The sequence below is a fragment of the Chroicocephalus ridibundus genome, chromosome 28 (genome assembly GCF_963924245.1).
Source record: "Chroicocephalus ridibundus chromosome 28, bChrRid1.1, whole genome shotgun sequence".
NCBI classification, from domain to species: domain Eukaryota; kingdom Metazoa; phylum Chordata; class Aves; order Charadriiformes; family Laridae; genus Chroicocephalus; species Chroicocephalus ridibundus.
In genome coordinates this window covers 611,446-628,726 of record NC_086311.1, presented here as the reverse complement: position 1 = coordinate 628,726, position 17,281 = coordinate 611,446, and the positions used below count along the sequence as shown (strand labels likewise).

Here is a 17,281-nt window from a genome sequence, read left to right as displayed (position 1 = left end):
GTGTCCTACGTGGCCCCGTTGTCCCCCCTCCCCGTGGCCGTCATCGGTTCCTCACACCGCCCCGAGGTGCCACACGCGAGTCACAGCGTGTCCCTGTCCCCAACAGTGGCCCCAGGTCCCCACACGTGGCCCCAGGTCCCCAATGGTGGCCCCAGGGGGTCCCGTGTTTCCCCCCATGTCCTACGTGGCCCTGTTGTCCCCCCTCTCCGTGGCTGTCACCGTCCCCCTGCACCATCCTGAGGTGCCACCCGCGTGTCACAGCATGTCCCTGTCCCCACACGTGGCCCCAGGTCCCCAACGGTGGCCCCAGGGGGTCCCGTGTCCCCCCCATGTCCTACGTGGCCCCGTTGTCCCCCCTCCCCATGGCCGTCATCGGTTCCTCACACTGCCCCGAGGTGCCACCCGCGTGTCACAGCGTGTCCCTGTCCCCAATGGTGTCCCCAAGTCCCCACACGTGGCCCCAGGTCCCCACACGTGGCCCCAGGGGGTCCCGTGGCCCCCCCCCATGTCCTACATTGCCCCGTTGTCCCCCCTCCCCGTGGCCATCACCGTCCCCCTGCACCGTCCTGAGGTGCCACCCACATGTCACAGCATGTCCCCATCCCCAACGGTGGCCCCAAGTCCCCACACGTGGCCCCAGGTCCCCAGTGGTGGCCCCAGGGGGTCCCGTGTCCCCCCCCATGTCCTATGTGGCCCCGTTGTCCCCCCTCCCCGTGGCCGTCACCGTCCCCCTGCACCGTCCTGAGGTGCCACCCACGTGTCACAGCGTGTCCCCATCCCCAACGGTGGCCTCGAGTCCCCACACGTGGCCCCAGTGGGTCCCGTGTCCCCCCCCGTGTCCTACATTGCCCCGTTGTCCCCCCTCCCTGTGGCCGTCACCATTCCCTCGCACAGCCCCACGGCGTGACGCGGTGTGACGTGTGTGTGACGTGTGTGTGACGCTCTTGTGACAGGGTGTGACAGGGTGTGACGTGTGTGTGACAGTGTGACACGATGTGACACCATGTGATGTGGTGTGACAGTGTGACACGATGTGACACTGTGTGCCGTGTGTGACACCATGTGCTGTGTGTGACACCGTGTGACACTGTGTGTGACACCGTGTGACACCGTGTGCCACCGTGTGTGCCACCGTGCTGCCGTGTGTGCCACTGTGTGTGACACCGTGTGACGCTGTGTGTGACACCGTGTGACAGCGTGTGCCACTGTGTGTGACACTGTGTGTGACAGCGTGTGCCGCCATGTGTGACACCGTGTGCCACCGTGTGTGACACTGTGTGACACCGTGTGCCACCGTGTGCTGTGTGTGACACCGTGTGCCGCCGTGTGTGACGCCGTGTGTGACGCCATGTGCCACCGTGTGACACTGTGTGCTGCCATGTGTGCCACTGTGTGCCACCGTGTGTGACGCCATGTGCCACTGTGTGTGCCACCGTGTGCCATGTGTGACGCTGTGTGCCACCGTGTGTGACACCGTGTGCCACCGTGTGCCGTGTGTGCCACCGTGTGCCACCGTGTGACGCCATGTGTGACACCGTGTGCCACCGTGTGTGACGCCGTGTGTGACGCCATGTGCCACTGTGTGTGCCGCCGTGTGCCACCATGTGCCGTGTGTGCCACCGCGTGCCACCGCGTGCCATGCGTGACGCGGCGTGTCCCCAGCTGCAGGCCCGGCTGCGGGAGGAGCTGTGGCGGGTGCTGGGTCCCTCCGGTGTCCCCGAGCCGGGGGACGCCCCGCGCCTGCCCCTCCTCCAGGCCACCATCGCCGAGACCCTGCGCCTGCGGCCCCCCGCCCCCCTGGCCCTGCCCCACTGCGCCCTCCGCCCCACCAGGTACGGCCAGCGCGCACCAGTACGCACCAGTACGCACCAGTACGCACCAGCGCAGAGGGGCACGGACCAGTATGAACCACTATAGACCAGTAGGGACCACTGGGCGCCAGGTTGCAGCACTGCGCACCGAAGTGTAGCAGTGTTTTGAACCAGTGTAGACCAGTATGGACCAGTATGGACCAGTGTAGACCAGTACGGACCAGTGCAGAGGGGCGCGGACCAGTATGAACCACTATAGACCAGTAGGGACCACTGGGCGCCAGGTTGCAGCACTGCGCACCAAAGTGTAGCAGTGTTTTGAACCAGTGTAGACCAGTATGGACCAGTATAGACCAGTATGGACCAGTGTAGACCAGTATGGACCGGTATGGACCAGTAGAGAGGAGCACATACTAGTATAAACCAGCACGGCCCACTATAGACCAGTAGGCACCGCTGGGCGTCAGGTTGCAGCCCATGTGTAGCAGTGTTTCGAACCAGTATAGACCAGTATGGACCAATTTAGATGAGTATGGACCGGTTTGAACCAGTATAGACCAGTATGGCCCAGTATAGATGAGCGCATAACTAGTATGAACCAGCACGGCCCACTATAGACCAGTAGGGACCACTGGGCATTCCAGGAGAGGCCAGGAAGTCCCAGTAGGGTCCCAGTAGCTCCCAGTAGAGTCCAGTAGAGTCCAGTAGTTCCAGTACGGTCCCAGTAGATCCCAGTAGACCCCAGCAGAGCCCAGGAGGTCTCGGTAGGCCCCAGTATGTCCCAGTTGACCCCAGTAGAATAGCTCTAAACCCCAGTAGACCCAGGGAGGTCCTGGTACATCCCAGTGGACCCCAGAAGGTCCCAGTAGATCCCAGTAAGCCCCAGTAGACCTGGACAGAGCCCAGCAGGTCCCAGTATGGCCCCAGTAGACCCCAACGGACCCCAGGAGGTCTCAGTAGGCCCCAGTACATCCCAGTTGACCCCAGTAGAATAGCTCTAAACCCCAGTAGACCCAGGGAGGTCCTGGTACATCCCAGTGGACCCCAGAAGGTCCCAGTAGATCCCAGTAAGCCCCAGTAGACCTGGACAGAGCCCAGCAGGTCCCAGTATGGCCCCAGTAGACCCCAACGGACCCCAGGAGGTCTCAGTAGGCCCCAGTACATCCCAGTTGACCCCAGTAGAATAGCTCTAAACCCCAGTAGACCCCAGTAGGACCCAGTAGACCCCAGCAGAGCCCAGGAGGTCTCGGTAGGCCCCAGTACATCCCAGTTGACCCCAGTAGACCCCAGTAGGACCCAGTAGATCCCAGTAGACCCCAGCAGAGCCCAGGAGGTCTCGGTAGGCCCCAGTACGTCCCAGTTGACCCCAGTAGAATAGCTCTAAACCCCAGTTGACCCAGGGAGGTCCTGGTACATCCCAGTGGACCCCAGAAGGTCCCAGTAGATCCCAGTAAGCCCCAGTAGACCTGGACAGAGCCCAGCAGGTCCCAGTATGGCCCCAGTAGACCCCAACGGACCCCAGGAGGTCTCAGTAGGCCCCAGTACATCCCAGTTGACCCCAGTAGACTAGCTCTAAACCCCAGTAGACCCAGGGAGGTCCTGGTACATCCCAGTGGACCCCAGAAGGTCCCAGTAGATCCCAGTAAGCCCCAGTAGACCTGGACAGAGCCCAGCAGGTCCCAGTATGGCCCCAGTAGACCCCAACGGACCCCAGGAGGTCTCAGTAGGCCCCAGTACATCCCAGTTGACCCCAGTAGAATAGCTCTAAACCCCAGTAGACCCCAGTAGGACCCAGTAGACCCCAGCAGAGCCCAGGAGGTCTCGGTAGGCCCCAGTATGTCCCAGTTGACCCCAGTAGAATAGCTCTAAACCCCAGTTGACCCAGGGAGGTCCTGGTACATCCCAGTGGACCCCAGAAGGTCCCAGTAGATCCCAGTAAGCCCCAGTAGACCTGGACAGAGCCCAGCAGGTCCCAGTATGGCCCCAGAAGACCCCAACAGACCCCAGGAGGTCTCGGTAGGCCCCAGTACATCCCAGTTGACCCCAGTAGAATAGCTCTAAACCCCAGTAGACCCCAGTAGGACCCAGTAGATCCCAGTAGACCCCAGCAGAGCCCAGGAGGTCTCGGTAGGCCCCAGTACATCCCAGTTGACCCCAGTAGACCCCAGTAGGACCCAGTAGATCCCAGTAGACCCCAGCAGAGCCCAGGAGGTCTCGGTAGGCCCCAGTACGTCCCAGTTGACCCCAGTAGGACCCAGTAGATCCCAGCAGACCCCAGCAGAGCCCAGGAGGTCTCGGTAGGCCCCAGTACGTCCCAGTTGACCCCAGTAGAATAGCTCTAAACCCCAGTAGACCCCAGTAGGACCCAGTAGATCCCAGTAGACCCCAGCAGAGCCCAGGAGGTCTCGGTAGGCCCCAGTACATCCCAGTTGACCCCAGTAGACCCCAGTAGGACCCAGTAGATCCCAGTAGACCCCAGCAGAGCCCAGGAGGTCTCGGTAGGCCCCAGTACGTCCCAGTTGACCCCAGTAGGACCCAGTAGATCCCAGCAGACCCCAGCAGAGCCCAGGAGGTCTCAGTAGGCCCCAGTATGTCCCAGTTGACCCCAGTAGAATAGCTCTAAACCCCAGTAGACCCAGGGAGGTCCTGGTACATCCCAGTGGACCCCCAGAAGGTCCCAGTAGATCCCAGTAAGCCCCAGTAGACCTCGACAGAGCCCAGCATGGCCTCAGAAGACCCTCCAGTAGATCCCAGTAAGCTCCCTTCGGAGAGCCCAGCAGGTGCCAGCAGGTCCCAGTAGATCCCAGTAGATCCCAGTAGGTCCCAGCGGGTCCCAGCAGGTCCCAGTAACCCCAGTACCCGTTTCCCCCCCCTCCCCCCCGCCCAGTATCGGAGGGATCCCGGTGCCGGCCGGCTCCATCCTGGTGCCCAACCTGCTGGCGGCCCACAGGGACCCCGACGTCTGGGAGCGCCCCGAGGAATTCCTGCCCGGTACGTCCCCGGGGGGGGGGGGGGTGTCCCCTGGCCCCCCTCAGGGTGGGTGCGCCCCCCCCCCCCCCCCGGACACCTGGGTGCCCTGAACCCCTGCGGGTGGGTGGGCCCCCCCCAGTCGCCCGGGTCCCCCTGGAGACCTTGGGGTGGGACCCCTGGGTCCCCCCAGACCCCTCGGGGTGCGTGTCCCCCCCCCGGACACCTTGGGCCCCCCCCGGACCCCTTGGGGTGGGTCCCCTCCCGAATACTTGGGTCCCCCCCGGACACCTGGGTCCCCCCAGACCCCCCTCGAGGTGGGTGCCCCCCCCGGACGCCTTGGGCCCCCCCCAGACCCCTTGGGGTGGGTCCCGTCCCAAATACCTGGGTCCCCCCCAGACTCCTGGGTCCCCCCAGACCCCCCTCAGGGTGGGTGCCCCCCCCCCCGGACACCTGGGCCCCCCCCCCAGACACCTGGGTCCCCCCAGACCCCTCTCAGGGTGGGTGCCCCCCCCCAGACACCTGGGCCCCCCCCCGGACCCCTCGGGGTGGGTCCCGTCCCGAATACTTGGGTCGTCCCCCCCCCGACTCCTGGGTCCCCCCGGCCCCCCCTCGGGGTGGGTGCCCCCCCCGGACCCCTTGGGGTGGGTCCCGTCCCGAATACTTGGGCCCCCCCCCCAGACTCCTGGGTCCCCCCCGGACACCTGGGCCCCCCCCGGACCCTCCTCGGGGTGTGTGCCCCCCCCCGGACACCTTGGGCCCCCCCCGGACCCTCCTCGGGGTGTGTGCCCCCCCCCGGACACCTTGGGCCCCCCCCGGACCCCTCGGGGTGGGTCCCGTCCCGAATACTTGGGCCCCCCCCGACTCCTGGGTCCCCCCCGGACCCCTCGGGGGGGGGTGCCCTCACCCGGGTCCCCTGACCCCCCCTCCCCCCCCCTTGCCCCCCCCCCAGAGCGGTTCCTGGTCCCCGGCGCCCCCTCCCGCGCCCTCCTGCCCTTCGGCTGCGGGGCCCGATCCTGCCCGGGGGAGGGGCTGGCGCGGGCCGAGCTCCTGGTTTTCCTGGGCCTGATCCTGCGGGAATTCCGGCTGGAGCCCCCCGCGGGGGGGCAGGGGGTGCCCGAGCTGGGGGGGACGGGGGGCACCGTCCTGCGGCCCCCCCCCTTCCGCCTCCGCCTGCTGCCCTGCCTGCCCCCCGCCTAGCGCGGCCCCGGGGGGGGCACCCTTGGGTGGCGGGGGGGGCACCCCTGGACTTCTGGGGGGGGGCGGGGGGGGGCACCCCTGGGTGTCTGGGGGGGGGCACCCTTGGGTGGCCGGGTCCTCCCGCTGCCTGCGCCTCCAGCCACCTGGGTCCCCCCGGACCAGTAAGCCCCAGCAGAGCCCAGTGTGGCCCCAGTAGCCCCCAGTAGCCCCCCAGTAGAGCTCAGCAGAGCCCAGCGTGCCCCCAGGAGCGCCCCAGTAGCCCCCCAGTAGATCCCAGTAAGCCCCAGTGGAGCCCAGCGTGGGCCCAGTAGCCCCCCAGTAGATCCCAGTAGACCTCAGCAGAGCCCTGTAAGCCCCAGTGGAGCCCAGCATGGGCCCAGTAGCCCCCCAGTAGCCCCCAGTAGACCTCAGCAGAGCCCAGCGTGCCCCCAGTAGCCCCCCCAGTAGATCCCAGTAGACCTCAGCAGAGCCCAGTAAACCCCAGCAGAGCCCAGTGTGGCCCCAGTAGCCCCCCAGTAGCCCCCCCAGTAGATCCCAGTAGACCTCAGCAGAGCCCAGTAAGCCCCAGCGGAGCCCAGTCTGGGCCCAGTAGCCCCCCAGTAGCCCCCACAGTAGACCTCAGCAGAGCCCAGTGTGCCCCCGGTAGCCCCCCAGTAGCCCCCCAGTAGATCCCAGTACACCTCATCAGAGCCCAATAAACCCCAGCGGAGCCCAGTGTGGGCCCAGTAGCCCCCCCAGTAGATCCCAGTAGACCTCAGCAGAGCCCAGTAAGCCCCAGCGGAGCCCAGTGTGGGCCCAGTAGCCCCCCAGTAGCCCCCAGTACACCTCAGCAGAGCCCAGCGTGCCCCCAGTAGCCCCCCAGTAGATCCCAGTACACCTCAGCAGAGCCCAGTAAGCCCCAGCGGAGCCCAGTGTGGCCCCAGTAGCCCCCCAGTAGCCCCCAGTAGACCTCAGCAGAGCCCAGCGTGCCCTCAGTAGCCCCCCAGTAGATCCCAGTAGACCTCAGCAGAGCCCAGTAAGCCCCAGCGGAGCCCAGCGTGGCCCCAGTAGCCCCCCAGTAGCCCCCAGTAGATCCCAGTACACCTCAGCAGAGCCCAGTAAGCCCCAGCAGAGCCCAGTGTGGGCCCAGTAGCCCCCCAGTAGCCCCCAGTACACCTCAGCAGAGCCCAGCGTGCCCCCAGTAGCCCCCCAGTAGCCCCCAGTAGACCTCAGCAGAGCCCAGCGTGCCCTCAGTAGCCCCCCAGTAGATCCCAGTAGACCTCAGCAGAGCCCAGCGTGCCCCCAGTAGCCCCCCAGTAGCCCCCCCAGTAGCCCCCAGTACACCTCAGCAGAGCCCAGTAAGCCCCAGCGGAGCCCAGTGTGGCCCCAGTAGCCCCCCAGTAGCCCCCCCAGTAGACCTCAGCAGAGCCCAGTGTGCCCCCGGTAGCCCCCCAGTAGCCCCCCCAGTAGATCCCAGTAGACCCCAGCAGAGCCCAGCGTGGCCCCAGTAGCCCCCCAGTAGATCCCAGTAGACCTCAGCGGAGCCCAGTAAGCCCCAGCGGAGCCCAGTGTGGGCCCAGTAGCCCCCCAGTAGTCCCCCAGTAGCCCCCAGTAGACCTCAGCAGAGCCCAGTAAGCCCCAGCAGAGCCTGGTGTGGCCCCAGTAGCCTCCCAGTAAGCCCCAGCGGAGCCCAGCGTGCCCCCAGTAGCCCCCCAGTAGAGCCCCGGCAGGTCCCAGTAGATCCCAGTAGGTCCCGGTAGAGCCGGGTGCCCCCCTCCCCGCACCGGACGCCTGGGCTCACGGGGGCCGAGGGGCTTCCAGGCAGCTTTTATTGCCCCCCCACCCCCCAAAATAAAAGCTTTGCCCCCCCCCCCACTCCCCCCCCCGCCTCCTTCCTGGGTGCTGCCTGGACACTGGGGGGGGGCGGGGGTCCCGGACCCCTGGGTGCCCCCCCCACCCCCCCACCCCCCCCCCCCCCGGGGACCCCCTCAGTCGCGCTGCGGCCGCAGCTTCATCTCGGTGAAGGGGATGGAGAACTCGAAGCCTTTCCAGGGAAACCAGTTGATGCCCTGGGGGGGGAGTGGGGGGGGTCCCTCAGGCCCTATGGAGAGCTTATAGGTGCCCTGCAGACCCCTATCCAGCCCCACAGAGCCCTGCAGGCCCCTATAGAACCCCTATAGAGCCCTGTAGAACCTTACAGAACCCCACAGACCCCTAGAGAGCCCCTACAGAACCCCACGGACCCCGGTAAGACCCATATAGAGCCCTAGAGAACCCCACAGACCCCTATAGAACCCCTGCAGAGCCCCACAGACCCCTATAAGACCCCTATAGAGCCCTATAGAACTCCACGGACCCCTATAGAGCCCCACAGACCCTTATAGATCCCCTACAGAGCCACTCTAGAGCCCCAGAGACCCCTATAGAACCCCACAGACCCCGGTAAGACCCATATAGAGCCCTAGAGAACCCCACAGACCCCTGTAGAACCCCTACAGAGCCCCACAGACCCCTATAGAACCCCTGCAGAGCCCCACAGACCCCTATAAGACCCCTATAGAACCCCACAGACCCCTATAGAACCCCTGCAGAGCCCCACAGACCCCTATAAGACACCTATAGAGCCCTATAGAACTCCACGGACCCCTATAGAGCCCCACAGACCCTTATAGATCCCCTATAGAGCCACTCTAGAGCCCCAGAGACCCCTATAGAACCCCACAGACCCCATAAGACCCCTATAGAACCCCTAGAGAGCCCCGTAGAACCTTACAGAACCCCACAGACCCCTAGAGAGCCCCTACAGAACCCCACAGACCCCGGTAAGACCCATATAGAGCCCTAGAGAACCCCACAGACCCCTATAGAACCCCTACAGAGCCCCACAGACCCCTGTAAGGCCCCTATAGAACCCCACAGACCCCTATAGAACCCCTGCAGAGCCCCACAGACCCCTATAGAGCCCTATAGAACTACACGGACCCCTATAGAGCCCCACAGACCCTTATAGATCCCCTACAGAGCCACTCTAGAGCCCCAGAGACCCCTATAGAACCCCACAGACCCCATAAGACCCCTATAGAACCCCTATAGAGCCCCTACAGAACCCCACAGACCCCAACAGAGCTCATAGAGAGACCCACAGACTCCTATAAGACCCCTATAGAGCCCTATAGAGCTCCACACACCCTTATAGAACCCCTATAGAGACACTCTAGAGCCCCAGAGACCCCTACAGAACCCCACAGACCCCTATAGAGCCCCTATAGAGCCCCACAGACTCCTACACGACCCCTATAGAACCACACAGACCCCTATATGAGCCCTGTAGAGCCCCTAGAGAGCCCCAGAGACCCCTATAGAACCCCTATAGAGCCCCACAGACCCCTATAACACCCCCATAGAGCCCCTACAGAATCCCACAGACCCCTACAGAGGCTCTATAGAGCCCCACAGACCCCTATAGAGCCCTGTAGAACCCCACAGACCCCTAAAAGACCCCTATAGAACCGCTATAGAGCCCTATAGAATCCCACAGACCCCTATAGAGCCCCACCGACCCCTATAGAGCCCCTACAGAACCCCACACACCCTTATAAGACCTCTATAGAGCCCTATGGAACCCCAGCGACCCCTGTAAGACCCCTATAGAACCACTACAGAACCCCACAGACCCCTACAAGGGCCCTATAGAGCCCCTATAGAACCCCACAGTCCCATCTAGTCGCCCCCTCGCTATGGGTCCTCGGCCCCTATAGCCCCCCTGTGGCCCCTCTAGCCCCCATTACCTCCCCCTCCAGCCCCCCCCCAGCCCCCCCGCTATGGGTCCCCGGTGCCTATAGACCCCCTATACCCCCCCTTTGGCCCCTCTAGCCCCCATTATATACCCCCCAGCCCCCCTGCTATGGGTCCCCATCCCCTATAGCCCCCCTGTGGCCCCTCTAGCCCCCATTATATACCCCCCAGCCCCCCCGCTATGGGTCCCCATCCCCTATAGCCCCCCTGTGGCCCCTGTAGGCCCCATTCTCTCCCCCTCCAGCCCCCCCAGCCCCCCCGCTATGGGTCCCCAGCCCCTATAGCCCCCCTATACCCCCCCGTGGCCCCTCTAGACCCCATTATATCCCACTCCAGCCCCCCCCCAGCACCCCCACTATGGGTCCCCGGCCCCCATAGCCCCCCTATAGCCCCCCTGTGGCCCCTCTAGCCCCCATTATATCCCACTCCAACCCCCTCAGCCCCCCCGCTATGGGTCCCCAGCCCCTATAGCCCCCCTGTGGCCCCTGTAGCCCCCATTCTCTCCCCCTCCAGCCCCCCCGCTATGGGTCCCCGGTGCCTATAGACCCCCTATACCCCCCCTGTGGCCCCTCTAGCCCCCATTATATACCCCCCAGCCCCCCTGCTATGGGTCCCCATCCCCTATACCCCCCCTTTGGCCCCTCTAGCCCCCATTATATACCCCCCGGCCCCACTGCTATGGGTCCCCAGCCCCTATAGCCCCCCTATACCCCCCCTTTGGCCCCTCTAGCCCCCATTATATACCCCCCAGCCCCCCTGCTATGGGTCCCCATCCCCTATAGCCCCCCTGTGGCCCCTGTAGCCCCCATTCTCTCCCCCTCCAGCCCCCCCAGCCCCCCCGCTATGGGTCCCCAGCCCCTATAGCCCCCCTGTGGCCCCTCTAGCCCCCATTATATCCCACTCCAGACCCCCCCCCCAGCATCCCCACTATGGGTCCCCGTCCCCTATAGCCCCCCTGTGGCCCCTGTAGCCCCCGTTACCTCCCCCTCCAGCCCCCCCCCCAGCGGGTCCCTGGCGCCTATAGACCCCACTCTGCCCCCCATCAACCACCCTCCAACCCCCTCAGCCCCCTTGCTATGGGTCCCCAGCCCCTATAGCCCCCCTGTGGCCCCTCTAGACCCCATTCTCTCCCCCTCCAACCCCCCCCAGCCCCCCCGCTATGGGTCCCCGGTGCCTATAGCCCCCCTATACCCCCCTGTGGCCCCTCTAGCCCCCATTATATACCCCCCAGCCCCCCTGCTATGGGTCCCCATCCCCTATAGCCTCCCTGTGGCCCCTCTAGACCCCATTCTCTCCCCCTCCAACCCCCCCCAGCCCCCCCGCTATGGGTCCCCGGTGCCTATAGCCCCCCTATACCCCCCTGTGGCTCCTCCAGCCCCCATTATATACCCCCCAGCTCCCCTGCTATGGGTCCCCATCCCCTATAGCCCCCCTGTGGCCCCTGTAGCCCCCATTCTCTCCCCCTCCAGCCCCCCCAGCCCCCCCGCTATGGGTCCCCAGCCCCTATAGCCCCCCTGTGGCCCCTCTAGCCCCCATTATATACCCCCCAGCCCCCCCGCTCTGGGTGCCGCCCCCCCCGCCCCCCGGTGCCCCCCGTGCCTGGTGGTGGCGGGGGGTGCCGTAGCGCCCGTTGAGGTTGGCGTAGTGGCAGTTGTGGTACCACCAGGCCCCGGCGTAGGCCACGGCGCAGGGTCGGGGGCGGCCGCGGGGGTCGCGGTCCCGCGTGGAGAAGGGGCTGCCGGCGTGGTAGGAGAGCGCGTCCCCTGCCGGACCCCCCCCCGCGTCAGAGCCACGGGGACCCCCCCACAGGGACCCCCACAGGGACCCCCATAGGGACCCCCCCCCGGGACCCACAGGACCCCCCACCCCCCGCTGTCAGGCCCCCAGGACCCCCCCGGGACCCCTTCAGGGACCCTCCCCCCACCAGGGACCCCCCCCGGGACCCCCAGGACACCCACCCCCCCCCCTCCCGGGACCCACAGGACCCCCCCACCCCGCCATCAGACCCCCAGGACCCCCCCGGGACCCCTTCAGGGACCCTCCCCCTCCCCAGGGACCCCCCCAGGGACCCCCAGGACACCCACCCCCCCCCTCCCGGGACCCACAGGGACCCCCCCAGGGACCCCCCCACCCCACCATCAGACCCCCAGGACCCCTTCAGGGACCCTCCCCCCGCCAGGGACCCCCCCAGGGACCCCCAGGACACCCACCACCATCCCCCACAGGGACCCCCTCAGTGACCCCCAGGACACCCCCCCCCCCCCCCCCGGACCCACAGGGACCCCCGCCAGCGAATCCCCCAGTGACCCCCAGGACACCCCCTCCAGGACCCACAGGGACCCCCCCCCCCCCAGGGACCCCCCGAGTGGCCCCCAGGACCCCTCGGGACCACCAGGCCACCCCCCCCAGGGCACCCCAGTGCCAAGAGACCCCCCCAAGACCCCCCCAGGGACATCCCCCACCCAGGGACACTGTTCAATGGTCCAGAGACCCCCAGATCCCCCCCCCCAAGACCCTCCAGTGCCAAGAGACACCCCCCCCCCAAGACCCTCCCCCCCCAAGACCACTGAGGACCCCCAAGACCCTTCTAGAGGCCCCCAGGACCCTTCAGGGACACCCGTCATGGGCCAGGAGACTCCCAGGACCCCCAAGATTCCCCCCAAGTTCCTCCCCATGGGCCAAGAGACCCCCCAAGACCCCCCCAGACCCTTCTAGAGACCCCCCAAGACCCCTCCAGGACCCCAAGATCCCTCCCAGGGTCCTCCCCATGGGCCAGGAGACCCCCAAGACCCTTCCAGGAGCCCCCCGAGGCCACTCAGGACCCTCCAGGACCCCCAAGATCCCTCCCAGGATCCTCCTCATGGGCCAGGAGATCCCCAAGACCCTTCCAGGAACCCCCCGGAGGCCACTCAGGACCCCCCCAAGACCCCTCCAGGAGCCCCAAGGTCCCTCCCAGGATCCTCCTCATGGGCCAGGAGACCCCCAAGACCCTTCCAGGAACCCCCCGAGTCCACTCAGGACCCTCCAGGACCCTTCCAGGACCCCAAGATCCCTCCCAGGATCCTCCTCATGGGCCAGGAGACCCCCAAGACCCTTCCAGGAGGCCCCCGAGGCCACTCAGGACACCCCAAAACCCCTCCAGGACCCCCAAGGTCCCTCCCAGGGTCCTCCTCATGGGCCAGGAGACCCCCAAGACCCTTCCAGGAGCCCCCTGAGGCCACTCAGGACCCTCCAGGACCCCAAGATCCCTCCCAGGATCCTCCTCATGGGCCAGGAGATCCCCAAGACCCTTCCAGGAACCCCCCCGAGGCCACTCAGGACCCCCCCAAGACCCCTCCAGGAGCCCCAAGGTCCCTCTCAAGGTCCTCCTCACGAGCCAGGAGACCCCCCCCAAGACCCCCCCCGGCTGCCCCCGTACCGGCGGTGCCGCTGTAGGTGCCGAGGTGGAGGCGGTAGTGGTCCTCGGGGCCGGCGACGGCGAAGTCGCGGTAGCGGGCGAAGGCGGCGTCCCAGGGGGTGCGGAGATCCACCCGCAGCTCCGTGGGGGTCCCGGCCGTCAGGGCGTGCAGCGCCTCGTTCCCTGTGAGCCCCCCCCCGGCCACCAAAGCCTGCGTCCGGCCACCGCCACCCACCGGGCACCTGGGTCCCTCCCCAGTCACCCACCCAAGCCCACCTGGACACCTGGGTCCCCTCCAAAGACCCACCCAAACATCTGGGTCCCCCCTTGGTCACCCACCCACGCCCACCCAGATCCTTGGGTCCCCTCCAAAGACCCACCCCAACACCTGGGTCCCCTCCCTGGACACCTGGGTACCCCCCTGGTCACCCACCCAAGCCCACCTGGACACCTGGGTCCCCTCCAAAGACCCATCCAAACATCTGGGCCCCCCCTTGGTCACCCACCCAAGCCCACCCAGATCCTTGGGTCCCCTCCAAAGACCCACCTGGACACCTGGGTCCCCTCCAAAGACCCACCCAAACACCTGGGCCCCCCCCTGGTCACCACTGAAGCCCACCCAGATTCTTGGGTCCCCTCCAAAGACCCACCCAAACACCTGGGTGTCCCCCCCTGGACACCTGGGTCCCCCCGCGGTCACCACCGAAGCCCACCCAGATCTTTGGGTCCCCTCCAAAGACCCACCTGGACACCTGGGTCCCCCCCGGTCACCCACCCAAGCCCACCTGGACACCTGGGTCCCCTCCAAAGATCCACTTGGACACCTGGGTGTCCCCCCCCAGACACCTGGGTCCCCCCCGGTCACCCACCCAAGCCCACCTGGACACCTGGGTCCCCTCCAAAGATCCACTTGGACACCTGGGTGTCCCCCCCCAGACACCTGGGCCCCCCCTGGTCACCACCGAAGCCCACCCAGATGCCCTGGTCCCCTCCAAAGACCCACCCAAACACCTGGGTCCCCTCCCTGGACACCTGGGTACCCCCCAGGATGCCACCCAAGCCCACCTGGACACTTAGGTCCCCTCCAAAGATCCACTTGGACACCTGGGTGTCCCCCCCCCCGGACATCTGGGTCCCCCCCTGGTCACCACTGAAGCCCACCCAGATGCCCTGGTCCCCTCCAAAGACCCACTTGGACACCTGGGTCCCCCCCTGCATGTGTGGGTCCCCCCCCCGGTCACCCAGGTGTCCCCCCCCCGGCCACCGGGGTGCTCACCCAGCCAGAACTCCCCGGTGACGTTGCCGAAGCCGCGGGCGTACTCCCCCCACCCCCGCCAGAAATCGGTGCCCCCGTCCTGCCGGCGCTGGAACACCTGGGGGGGGGGGGACCCAACACCCCACTGACCACCCACCCGCCCACCCCCCCCCCCACTGACCCCCATTTCCCCCCAGAGATCCACCCAGTGCCCTCCCAGACCCCCCCCAACTGACCCCGTTCCTCCCTCAGACCCCCCCGATGCAACATCCGAGACCCCCCCCATTGCCCCCCATAGCGACCCCCCCCGACCAGTGTCCCCCAACATCCGCCGCTGATTCCCCCTTTGCCCCCCAGTAGACCCCCCCCCCAGAGCCCCCCACAGGCAGCCCCCCCCCCCCCAGTTCCCCTGTGCCCCCCCCCCGACCCCCAATTTCCCCCATGGACCTCCCCAGTGCCCGCCCCCCCCCCCCCAGAACACCCCAGACCCCTCCGTTGCCCCCCCATTTCCAATCGTAGAGACTTCCAGAACCCCCATTGCCCCCCAAGATCCCCAATTCCCCCCCCCAGAAGCCCCCCAGCCTTTCCCAGTGTCCCCCAGTGCCCCCCAGTGCCCCCCCGTTGCCCTCAAGACACCCAAAACGCCCCCCCCAAGTGCTCTGTTTCGCCCCATAAAACCCCCCCATAAGCCCCTATAGAAGCCCCCAGACCTCCCCAGTGCCCCCCCCCCCGAGAACATCCCAGACCCCCCATTTCCAACCAGAGAGACCCCCAGTGCCCTTAGTGACCCCCCCATGTCCCCCATTTCCCCCCCCCCACCCCCATAGAAGCCCCCCAGCCTTCCCCAGTGTCCCTCAGTCCCCCTGTTGCCCTCAAGACCCCCCCCCAAAGCCCCCATTTCCCCCCCCCCCCGCCCCCATAAGCCCCCATAGAAGCCCCCCAGCCCCCCCCAGCCCCCCCGGCCGGTACCAGCCAGCCCCCGCCGTCGGTCTCCATGTCGCAGAAGACGCTCAGGGGTCTCCCGGGGTCCCCCCCGAGGAAGACGACGGTCTCCCGCGAAGGCCCCGGCCCGTTCAGCTGCTCCTCGGCGCAGTCCCGGGGGTGGGGGTGGGGCAGGGGGGCTGCGGGGGGGGGGGGGCACAGGGCATGTGGGGACCCGGGTGCCCCCCACCCAAGGACCCAGCACCCCCCCCCATCACCCAGGGGTCCGAGTGCCCCCCCCAAAGACCCAGCGCCCCCCCATCACCCAGGGACCCAGGGGTCCGGGTGCCCCCCCCGCAAGGACCCAGCACCCCCCCATCACCCAGGGGTCCGAGTGCCCCCCCTCAAAGACCCAGCACCCCCCCCCCATCACCCAGGGGTCCGAGTGCCCCCCCCAAAGACCCAGCACCCCCCCCATCACCCAGGGGTCCGGGTGCCCCCCCCCCAAAGACCCAGCACCCCCCCATCACCCAGGGACCCGAGTGCCCCCCGCAAAGACCCAGCGCCCCCCCATCACCCAGGGGTCCGAGTGCCCCCCGCAAAGACCCAGCACCCCCCCCCCATCACCCAGGGGTCCGAGTGCCCCCCACCCAAGGACCCAGCACCCCCCCATCACCCAGGGGTCCGAGTGCCCCCCCCCAAAGACCCAGCACCCCCCCATCACCCAGGGGTCCGAGTGCCCCCCCCCAAAGACCCAGCACCCCCCCCCGTCACCCAGGGGTCCGAGTGCCCCCCACCCAAGGACCCAGCACCCACCCCCCCACCCAGGGATCCAGGGGTCCGGGTGCCCCCCACCCAAAACCCAACACCCCCCCACCCAGGGACCCAGGGGTCCGGCTCACGGGTGTCAATGGTGGCCTCCAGGGGGGTGGGGGGGGTATCCCCCCCCCGGCCCCACAGCTGCACCCCGTAGCGCCCCGATGGCTCCAGGCCCCACAGCTGATGGGACCTGGCCTCGGGGGGCAGCCGCACTGTCTGGGGGGAGGGATGGGGGGCAGGGGGGGGTTAGTGGGGTCCCATAAGGGATATCGGGGTCCCCCCCGGGATTACTGGGGTCCCCCAAGTGATTATTGGGGTCTCCCCGGGTGTTACTGGGGCCCCCCGAGGTGGTTACTGGGGTCTCGGGGGGGGGAGTCCTGGGGTGCCCCGAGGGGGTAATGAGGGGTCCCACGAGGGATACTGGGGCACACGGGGGGATATTGGGGTCCCCCGGGTGTTATTGGGGTCCCCCAGGGGTGTTACGGGGTCGCTCCAGGGGGTATTGGGGTCCCAGGGGGTTACTGGGGTGCCCCGAGGGGGTAATTAGGGGTCCCACGAGGGATACGGGGGTCTCCGAGGGGTTATTGGGGTCCGACAAGGAATATTGGGGTCCCTGCGGGGGGGGGGGGGGTGTTGGGTGCTCTGGGGGGGGGTTATTGGGGTCTCCGGGAGGTTATTGGGGTCCCCCAAGTGATTATTGGGGTCTCCCCGGGTGTTATTGGGGTCCCAGGGGGAGTCCTGGGGTCCCACGAGGGATACTGGGGTCCCCAAGGTGTTATTGGGGTCCGACGAGGAATATCGGGGTCCCTGGGGGGGGGGGAGGGGGGGTGTTGGGTGCTCTGGGGGGGGTTATCGGGGTCCTGGGGGGGGGTTATCGGGGTCCCCAGAGAGGTTCTGGGGTTTCGGGGTGCTTTGGGGAGGGGTCGTTACCTGCCGGGGTCCTCCGGGGGGGCCATAGACGAGGTCGTAGCCGTCAGGGGGGGCACGGGGGGGTGCCCAGTGCAGCCGGGCGCTGCGGGGCCACACGGTCCCCACCCAGAGGGTCCCCGGGGCTCCTGCGCAGGGGAGGGGGACACGGCCGCTGACACCCCCAACCCCCCCCCTCCAGCCCCCAAGGACCCACCCACTCCCTCGCTC

The 17,281-nt window shown here is 67.3% G+C and overlaps 3 protein-coding genes across 3 annotated transcripts in view; 1 reads left to right on the top strand and 2 right to left on the bottom strand.

The window, feature by feature from the left end:
- Positions 1 to 44, bottom strand: part of LOC134507786 (valine--tRNA ligase, mitochondrial-like) — an 11,456-nt gene extending 11,412 nt beyond the window's left edge. Inside the window, exon 1 of the mRNA XM_063318655.1 lies at positions 10 to 44. Coding sequence (XP_063174725.1) covers positions 10 to 44 — 35 coding nt within the window. The remainder of the gene's footprint in view (positions 1 to 9) is intronic.
- Positions 45 to 175: 131 nt separating this feature from the next.
- On the top strand, positions 176 to 6,749 carry LOC134507785 (steroid 21-hydroxylase-like). The gene is made up of 5 exons (XM_063318653.1): positions 176 to 241; positions 1,663 to 1,832; positions 4,699 to 4,802; positions 5,731 to 5,972; positions 6,720 to 6,749. Exons 1-5 carry the CDS (start codon positions 176 to 178, stop codon positions 6,747 to 6,749), a joined length of 612 nt encoding a protein of 203 aa, XP_063174723.1.
- Positions 6,750 to 7,938: 1,189 nt separating this feature from the next.
- TNXB (tenascin XB) overlaps positions 7,939 to 17,281 on the bottom strand; it is a 46,082-nt gene continuing 36,739 nt past the window's right edge. The window contains exons 31-37 of the mRNA XM_063318854.1: positions 17,075 to 17,199; positions 16,228 to 16,360; positions 15,374 to 15,525; positions 14,426 to 14,522; positions 13,171 to 13,332; positions 11,352 to 11,515; positions 7,939 to 8,026 (exon numbers count right to left, since the gene is read on the bottom strand). Coding sequence (XP_063174924.1) covers positions 7,946 to 8,026; positions 11,352 to 11,515; positions 13,171 to 13,332; positions 14,426 to 14,522; positions 15,374 to 15,525; positions 16,228 to 16,360; positions 17,075 to 17,199 — 914 coding nt within the window. The 3' untranslated portion in view covers positions 7,939 to 7,945. The remainder of the gene's footprint in view (positions 8,027 to 11,351; positions 11,516 to 13,170; positions 13,333 to 14,425; positions 14,523 to 15,373; positions 15,526 to 16,227; positions 16,361 to 17,074; positions 17,200 to 17,281) is intronic.